The following is a 9,376-nucleotide window of genomic DNA, read 5'->3' as shown; positions in this document are numbered from 1 at the left end:
GGGACAGAATTGCAATCAGTTTGTTGCAAGTTGCTAAGTTCACTGTGTCCAAGATATTTCTCACATCAAGTGTATAAACCACAAATTTCTCGAAAGTGGCCATTCAGAAATGGAATGTAATTCCATACATGCATCTATCGAGCATGCAAAAAGCTTCACAAAAGTCCATGATCCATCTCAGTGGAAAACAGTTATATCATTAGTACGCCGGAAGCAACCATATATTGTCGTTCCAATAAAATACGCTGACTTACTAGATTACAAGTTGTGCAAAGATCAAAACTTTGGCTCAATGAAAATCGATGTTGATGGAGAACGTGTTAATTGGCTGAATATAAAATGGATTCAAGTTCGTTAAGACAAAGAATACAGTATTTTGTGAACTATGGTTTTGATGTTAGTGAGTTCAAGGAAGTTAGGTTAATACAGAAGAAGAGCAGAAGCAAAGAAAAGTATCTTAAGGCTCCACGAGAAGCTTCCAATATCTGCTGCAAAAAGGCTGTTTTGATGTCACTTGTTGCCTCTGGGACAATTCCGAAGAAGTACGAATAATACTATGAGTCATTGCCATGCAGCAAATCTATAAAAGACAAACTTCCAGTGCCTTCTGTTAGTGAGAGTGAAGAAGATGAGTGAAGGTCATGGAATAATAATGACAAACATTCACATTTTTTGACATGAAACAGTAGTCTTTATTTACTTAACAATGATATGGGTCACTAATATCCTTAATTGCTGATGTCTGGGGTCTGTTTGACTTCAGTTCGATTATATTATATACCAGAGAACATTCAAAATAAATGAAAGTTTGTAAACTATGATTTTAGTGCGTATTTTCCTAATTTTCAGTTATCTATTTATTTCTGTAGTATCTAAATATTGAGCAGGTACATATTTCATATTTCTATGAATGAAAATTGTCAATTTTGTGTAGAGTATTATTGTGCATGTGTGTGAATGACATTACGTAAGGTTCTTCAAAGTAAGGAATAATAAATAAAATTGCAACAGTAACAATAACTGCAACATCTAAATTCTTTTCAGAGGAACAAGGCTATAACTGCACTTATAACCTTTTACCACAATTTATCTGTAACTTTTATTGCTAAACCTTCAGAAATAAAGGTCGTAAGTGCAGTTAATACCTTTTACCTCCCAACATTGTTGTCTTGACATGATCTAAGTACATTTATTACCTTTTACTTCTGTAAAATGATATTATTTTGATCTTAGAACTTTAAAACAAAACATAAAATTTTACAGTGTTTTATCAGCACCAAGCACGGTAAACTAAACAAAATATGATCTAATGTAGTCAACAAATATGGGAGAATCAAAATTGTTATAAAAATATTACGGAAAATAAGGTTGTATTAAAATATATGTTTTTTTGCGTTTTTCTCGAAATCAAGAAAATGGCAGTTATTACCTTTTACCTTTGAACCCTCGATATGCCCGATTTTAATTGTATCAACGGAAGCGTATTTTAACTCTAGTAACAACAGCAGAGAGTAGCTATTTTTACAGTAACATTACATTGTAAAATATAATTACATTTTATATACAAAGCCGAATAAAAATAGTACATCACACTTATCCAATCGGTATAGGTGCTTGTCTCGTTTATAAACTGTCCAAGCATCATCTTAATCATCATTATCAACATCATCATCATCACCATCATCATCATCATCATCATAATCATCATCATCATTATCATCATCATCATCATCATCTCTGCAGTCAATATTACCTTTATCTCCTATATACGCCTTCATAATCATTATAGATACCTCCACAACAACCGCCATCCTCACATTATCGGCCTCAACATTATCATTAACAACACTTATGTAACTATCATCACAAAAGTCGTTAGTTTCACAAGTATTATCAACATGTGACTGTTGTCCTGTTCTGGGTTCGGATCCCCGACAGAAATTTTGGATTCTCTCAAGTGAGGAAATTATCCAACTAGCGTATGACGTCGGTGGTTCTAGCTAGTACTCAGATGCCTTTACGTGCCTGAAATAATGCACAGAAGGCCACGTGAGATCATATTTAAGTTTATACAATGCAAGACGGAGCCTCGTTACCGCCATAAACAATTAAGGTGATACGCTTGAACTGGATATATTTCAGTCTGTACCGGAAGCTGGTGTAAGATTCTTATATAATCTGATGTGCAAGAAATCATTGTCGTGAGACGAAACAAATGTTACGCGATAAAATGAAAGTGCAACATTGATATCCATGACACGACAAAACAGCAATGATGATAACCTGATATTAGTACGACAGTAAGAGTATGATTCTGAAATAACGAAAATGCGAAATCACGATATAAGAAACAAATTAAAAGGCAACAATGTGATATTACGATAATCGTCATCAGATTATCGCAATATCGTATGGTCGGTTAAATAACCGTTGTATCGCGTCTTCATCATCGTGTTTCTCGAAAAATAGCGTTCTATAAAAGCACGATAATTATTTAAAGACGATGGCCCGAAAGGAATTCCGTACTTTTTTATACGATACTTTATTTAAATTCACCCTGGTTTCGCTTAACCTCACCACAGATAACTATAAACGTTTATTCACCTTTATATAATTAAGATCCGTGCCGAGGTCAAGGGCTAAACAACAACTAGTTAATTCAACCTGTTACATATTTTCGGTGAATTTCGGATGCAGGTATTTTTTAAAATTTATTTTCTCTTTTTCTTTGTCCTAATACGCGTCTTTGTCTTGTTTCCCGTCTGTAACTTTTGTGTATACAAATAGTGATCCAATGAACCAAATAAACAACAAGTATTTTGAAAAAAAAAAAAAAAAAAGATTCTCGGACGAACTGAAACGACTTTTACTTGCAAAGGTTATTTCAAAGTTTTTTGCATAGCTATAGCACGAAACACTGCAATAAATGTTTGTAAATGTAACTGACGTGTTTCGGTAAGTGAACCTTACACTTTATGTACTCATGCACACATTTATATATGTGCTTTATAAATATGCAAAAATATAAGGAAAGTTTGACAAAACATTAATAATCATATAATGTCATGGACGCTAAAAGTAATCTACTGAGAGTACCATTTTTTCTTCTTTTCTTTCGGTATGCATATGACTTTACGGGACATTTTTTGTTGTTATTTTTTGACAAAACTGAGAAAATGCCATTTATTACTCAGTAAATTTTTATGATAAACTAGTTTTAAACTAGAGATTAAATGAAATTTTAAAAGCAGTGTAAAATTTAATAGTGGGGCCCAAACAAAGATCTCAAATATACGAGAAATCTTAACTAGAAATTTTATTTCCAATACTTGTTAATATAGATATAGACGTGTATACGTTTAAGAAAGGTCCTTTATATCAATATACTAATTTTAGAATGGACAATGAGATTCCCTGATTTCAGTTTGTTATATTTAAATGACCAGTGATAATCCTACATATATTCAGTTCTTCCCTGTAAAAATTTCAGGAATTCAAAGCGTTCTCAGGCGGACTCTTGTGTGAAAAAATATGATGTATGATTTACGTTTATTTACATTGCTACTAAAAATTACAGAGTACTGTTAGGAACATCGTGGTTATACTTTATAATACAGAGGGTGACAATGCGATAGTGCGATGACGACAATACAACAGTGCGATGACGACAATGCTATAACACGATTGCGACTGTACGATTGTGCGACAATGCGATAGTGCGATGGCGATAGTGCGATGGCGTCATCACGATAGTGCGACAGTATATCGCGTTGTCGCCATCGCGGTATCGTACTGTCGCCATCGCGTTATCGCAATGTCGTCATTGCACTGTCGCATTATCGCACTGTCGTCATCGCGTTATTACACTGTCACCATCGCACTATCGCACTGTCGTCATCGCACTGTTGTTTTGTCGTCATCGCACTTTGGCACTGTCGCCCTCTGAATTTATGTGTTTTAAATGATAGAACGTGGGGGAATAGATTTATTTTTGTCAATAGATTTCTTTCTCTTTTTTTTGTTTGTTTCTTTTTGTACTAGTAAAACGTCTAAATAAATTTATAAATTAATAAAAAGTAACATTTTATATTAGGGTACATTATCTGCTCCATGTAACTTTGTGTCTTTGTTCATAACATGGCCCCTTTCCGTCACACTTCGTTTGTGATCGGCCAGGCGTGCTTAATTGATTGGCGCTATGTAACATTTGTAATTCAACACCATGCACACGTTCATAACATCTTTCCTTCAACGCCACAATATTCATAGTTTTTCGGGAGAACTTTGATAAACTCAAATATGTTAATGTAAGAACTGGTTTAAGCCAAACGATATATGAGTCAGTTGATGTCTTCAATAAAGAAATAAGAAAAAAAAATAACTAAACATACATGTTGTTACCTCGATCAAAGCCCCCAAAAGTTTGTTTTTAATACTGTATGTATAGTTTTCTTGACATGTAACGATTTTACGAGTATTCTCAATTTCTCATATTACTTTTTTTCTCAGTTTAAAGTCGACGTGGAAAAAATGTCATCTTCTACACAAGAACTAAGTTACAGTTTCTGCCCATTGAACGACCACTTCATTTATCAGTCACTTCCGGATCGACTGCGCATGCTCGCAAAAGAAGATCCAAACAGGGAGGCATTTGTTTTTTACAGCATGGACCACACAAGAAATGTTCTAACGAGACAGGAAGTTTTGGAGCAGACGACGCATCTGGCAAAACGACTTGTACATCTCGGACTTGAAAAAGGAAATACAGTCGCATTTCTTATGAAAAATTCATTACAAATGTTAATTTGCAACATGGCTGTTGTGATGGCAGGCGGTATCCCATTTTTCTTGTCGTCAACAATAAAAGACGGCAGGGATCTGATAGCTACTCTTAGACATATGGAAGGATCATTTCTGTTTATTGATGCATCAGACGGCGATGAAAACTGGGAACTGGTAAATAGAATATGGCCATCAGGTGAGAATTCGTCAGGAGAAACTCCAAGTTTAAAATCAGTCATTATTAATGGTAGAGCTGATGAATGTTGTAAAAGGAGAATCTCCTTAGAATCATTAATCAAGCTTCAATTGTCAGGCACGAAAGAACTCCCTGTTGTTCTCCCAGAGGACACTTTGGTATATTTCTGTACTTCCGGTTCAACTGGACAGCCAAAGGTGGTTACCATTACACACTATAGTTTGTTTAACTGGACAAAACAGGCAAATAAAGGATTTGGTATAACAAGTCAAAGCCGATTTTTTAATGATAGATCGTTTAGTTGGATATTCGGCTATCCAAGAACATATGTCACTGACGGTGCAACGCGTATCTGTGTTGATCCCCGGATTTCCGTTTCCGGTAACCATGTTGAATTCCTTTGTGATGTCATCGAAAGGGAGAATTGTGATGTCATATTCCTACCTGGGTATTTAACAGCTGACCTTAAATCTAGACTTTATTTGAAACATAAATTCCAATCAGTTACAACACAGATTTGGGGAGGAGAAAGACTTTCCAAACAGAATATTGCAGGACTGAAAAGTTTGTTTAGCATGCGGATTTGTTCATTCTACGGGACGACGGAAGCCGGTGGTGTTTCTCTTTTTGTATCAAACGACATTAACGAATATGAAGATGGCATAATAGGTATAATATTTCACACTTATACCTCGATAAATTCATGTTCAGCATATATTTCAAATTTCTCCTTAATATTTATGTAATATACAAGTATATTTATGACGCTGTCCAGCGAAACGGTAAACATGTGTTGTCATGACTTCGTCCATCTAAGAAACACACATGTTACTGGTAAGAACTGCACATGTTTGTTTTTATTTCTGAATTAGATACATGCCTTTTATCTAAACAATTATTTTTTTCTGATATGACAGTCGTTTATATTTTTTCAGGGAAACCCCTTCATGGAGTTGAAATGAAGATCATTGATTCTTTAGGTAACACGTTACCTGCCGGTCAAAGTGGTGAAATATGTACACGCATTACGTGGCGTTTTGACGGATACCATAAAATGCCGGATATGTTTACGGCAGTGGTTGATAACCAAGGCTGGTTTCACACTTCAGATTTCGGCCACATGCGAAAGGATGGAAATTTCATTGTAGAAGGGCGGTTGAAAGAAGTGATATCGTCAGGCGGCTATGATTTCTTTCCGTGGAGTATCGAAAACGTATTGAAGAACATGCCCAATGCTGCGCATGTCATTGCCGTAGGTGTTCCCGATCAGCGTCTCGGACAAGTAGTGTGCGCATGCGTTGTTCCAAAGGTCGATCACGTGATAATGGATGTCGATATTCAAAAGTTTTGCGATGATGAATTTAGTGAACACGCTTCAGTGATCGGTGTAAGCAACAAGCCTCAGTATCATATGGTGCTCGAAAATTTACCTTTAACATCGACTGGAAAAATAGACAGACGTACAGTCGCAAAACTTGCAATGGCTAAACTAGGCCTTTGATAGATATATGCATTTCTCTACAATATGTTTTGAAATATATTTTTGTGATATATAAAAACGAATAACAGAATGCAAAAATATTACACTGATCTATTGTTTATACAGTTCAAACTTTGACGATTGGTTCATACATACGACCAACATTAAAAACATGATTTAATGAAAAGACAGTGGTATGAGCGATTTATCTGATCATGGCCTTCGATTGTTCTCATTTACTGAAATGACTGCCAATGGAATCCGCCTATAATAAGCGCAAAAAGAACACGCCTTTGTCCGCTGTTTAAGGTATGCAGACAATATAGTGTGATGGAATAAAGGAGTCTATAAAACGCTTTTTAAAGAACAATTTTCATATAATTTTGCTATGGATTTTGTGTCCCTCGGTAGTGTTTTGCCCCAGTTCGTCCGTCCGTAAGCAACATCTGGTCTGGCCCCGTATCTTTTGAATACTTGGCAGAAATGTTTACAATTATGTGTGAGGACGTGCAGAACGCTAGTCTAGGCAGTGAGGACATGCAGAACGCTAGTCTAGGCAGTGAGGACATGCAGAACGCTAGTCTAGGCAGTGAGGACGTGCAGAACGCTAGTCTGGGCAGTGAGGACATGCAGAACGCTAGTCTGGGCAGTGAGGACGTGCAGAACGCTAGTCTGGGCAGTGAGGACGTGCAGAACGCTAGTCTGGGCAGTGACGACGTGCAGAACGCTAGTCTGGGCAGTGAGGACGTGCAGAACGCTAGTCTGGGCAGTGACGACGTGCAGAACGCTAGTCTGGGCAGTGAGGACGTGCAGAACGCTAGTCTGGGCAGTGAGGACGTGCAGAACGCTAGTCTGGGCAGTGAGGACATGCAGAACGCTAGTCTAGGCAGTGAGGACGTGCAGAACGCTAGTCTGGGCAGTGAGGACATGCAGAACGCTAGTCTAGGCAGTGAGGACGTGCAGAACGCTAGTCTGGGCAGTGAGGACGTGCAGAACGCTAGTCTGGGCAGTGAGGACGTGCAGAACGCTAGTCTGGGCAGTGAGGACGTGCAGAACGCTAGTCTGGGCAGTGAGGACGTGCAGAACGCTAGTCTGGGCAGTGAGGACGTGCAGAACGCTAGTCTGGGCAGTGAGGACGTGCAGAACGCTAGTCTGGACAGTGAGGACGTGCAGAACGCTAGTCTGGGCAGTGAGGACGTGCAGAACGCTAGTCTGGGCAGTGAGGACGTGCAGAACGCTAGTCTGGGCAGTGAGGGCGTGCAGAACGCTAGTCTAGGCAGTGAGGACGTGCAGAACGCTAGTCTGGGCAGTGAGGACGTGCAGAACGCTTGTCTGGGCAGTGAGGACGTGCAGAACGCTAGTCTGGGCAGTGAGGACGTGCAGAACGCTAGTCTGGGCAGTGAGGACGTGCAGAACGTTAGTCTGGGCAGTGAGGACGTGCAGAACGCTAGTCTGGCAGTGAGGACATGAAGAACGCTAGTCTAGGCAGTGAGGACGTGCAGAACGCTAGTCTGGGCAGTGAGGACATGAAGAACGCTAGTCTAGGCAGTGAGGACATGAAGAACGCTAGTCTGGGCAGTGAGGACATGAAGAACGCTAGTCTAGGCAGTGAGGACGTGAAGAACGCTAGTCTGGGCAGTGAGGACATGCAGAACGCTAGTCTGGGCAGTGAGGACGTGCAGAACGCTAGTCTGGGCAGTGAGGACGTGCAGAACGCTAGTCTGGGCAGTGAGGACGTGCAGAACGCTAGTCTAGGCAGTGAGGACGTGCAGAACGCTAGTCTGGGCAGTGAGGACGTGCAGAACGCTAGTCTGGGCAGTGAGGACGTGCAGAACGCTAGTCTAGGCAGTGAGGACGTGCAGAACGCTAGTCTGGGCAGTGAGGACGTGAAGAACGCTAGTCTAGGCAGTGAGGACGTGAAGACCGCTAGTCTAGGCAGTGAGGACGTGCAGAACGCTAGTCTAGGCAGTGAGGACGTGCAGAACGCTAGTCTAGGCAGTGAGGACATGAAGAATGTAAAGAACACTATAGTCGTAGAACACAAGTCTTTCCTTTCTTACATCAAGGTCAAGATCTCACCGACCAATTCAAAGACCCTTATTAAAGTAATATAATTATATCAAACGGAGTATACTTAAGTATTTATTAGTATTTATATAAAAGAGAGAATACCTTTCAAGTACATGCATAATACTAATACATTTCTCTACACTTAAAAGAGCAATCTGTTTCTGTAAAATGATCAGCTATCACAGGAGTCGAGCGGGCCAAACACCATAAGGAGTCAGTTTGTTTATATGTTGTGATTTTCTTCACTCTAATTTTTTTGTATATATCATGATTTTTCTTTAAATTCATTGAAAACGTTTCGAGTCAGAAATTCTATGTAAATTCAGTGTTATATGCTTGTGTTTATTGGACAATAGGATGAGCAAGAATCTTTGAATAAAATCTGTGTTTTAAATATTGTTTGTCACTGGTTAATTAAGATAAAGCATGTTTTGGACAATGTCCATGAATAAGCCTCGTTTCTAATTTGAAATATTATTTTTGCATTTCTCAAACAATGAAATTTGCATGCATGCACAAAATGCTGCGCCCATGCAGTGATCTTGTTCCTATATTATAATTATTGTTTAGAAATCAATTTTGCAGTTCTACAGTTAAATGTAAATTGAATTTTTATGACATTTATAATGTGTCGATAGTTTAAGCATGATATATATTTAAACAAAAGAAAAACTGTCCGCTGAAATGATCGAGATTTTAAACTAATGTAAAATCCTAAACAAGTATTGTAATTAGGAAGTAGATTTTAAATTTTAGTACATTGTTGTAAAATATTGCACGGTTTGAGTTCAAATGCTTAGGAATATAATCACGAAGGGCAATAGATTTGTCAGAATGATTAATTACAA

General features: G+C 38.4%; 3 protein-coding genes across 3 annotated transcripts; all 3 read left to right on the top strand.

Moving 5' to 3' along the window:
- Positions 1-4,477: 4,477 nt before the first annotated feature.
- On the top strand, positions 4,478-6,977 carry LOC132739384 (long-chain-fatty-acid--CoA ligase-like). Its single transcript, XM_060727073.1, has 2 exons — positions 4,478-5,647; positions 5,914-6,977. Exons 1-2 carry the CDS (start codon positions 4,531-4,533, stop codon positions 6,477-6,479), a joined length of 1,683 nt encoding a protein of 560 aa, XP_060583056.1. The 5' UTR covers positions 4,478-4,530; the 3' UTR covers positions 6,480-6,977.
- LOC132739410 (uncharacterized PPE family protein PPE13-like) lies at positions 6,954-7,928 on the top strand. The gene has a single exon (XM_060727111.1). The coding sequence runs from the start codon at positions 6,954-6,956 to the stop codon at positions 7,926-7,928; it is 975 nt and encodes a 324-aa protein (XP_060583094.1).
- On the top strand, positions 7,925-8,572 carry LOC132739409 (uncharacterized PPE family protein PPE13-like). Its single transcript, XM_060727110.1, has one exon. The coding sequence runs from the start codon at positions 7,925-7,927 to the stop codon at positions 8,570-8,572; it is 648 nt and encodes a 215-aa protein (XP_060583093.1).
- Positions 8,573-9,376: the final 804 nt, after the last annotated feature.

Source organism: Ruditapes philippinarum, unplaced genomic scaffold (genome assembly GCF_026571515.1).
Source record: "Ruditapes philippinarum isolate M1 unplaced genomic scaffold, ASM2657151v2 ctg19_1_1_1_1, whole genome shotgun sequence".
Classification (NCBI taxonomy): domain Eukaryota; kingdom Metazoa; phylum Mollusca; class Bivalvia; order Venerida; family Veneridae; genus Ruditapes; species Ruditapes philippinarum.
Note: the sequence above shows the minus strand (reverse complement) of the source record. Positions and strands in the feature narration are given on the sequence as shown.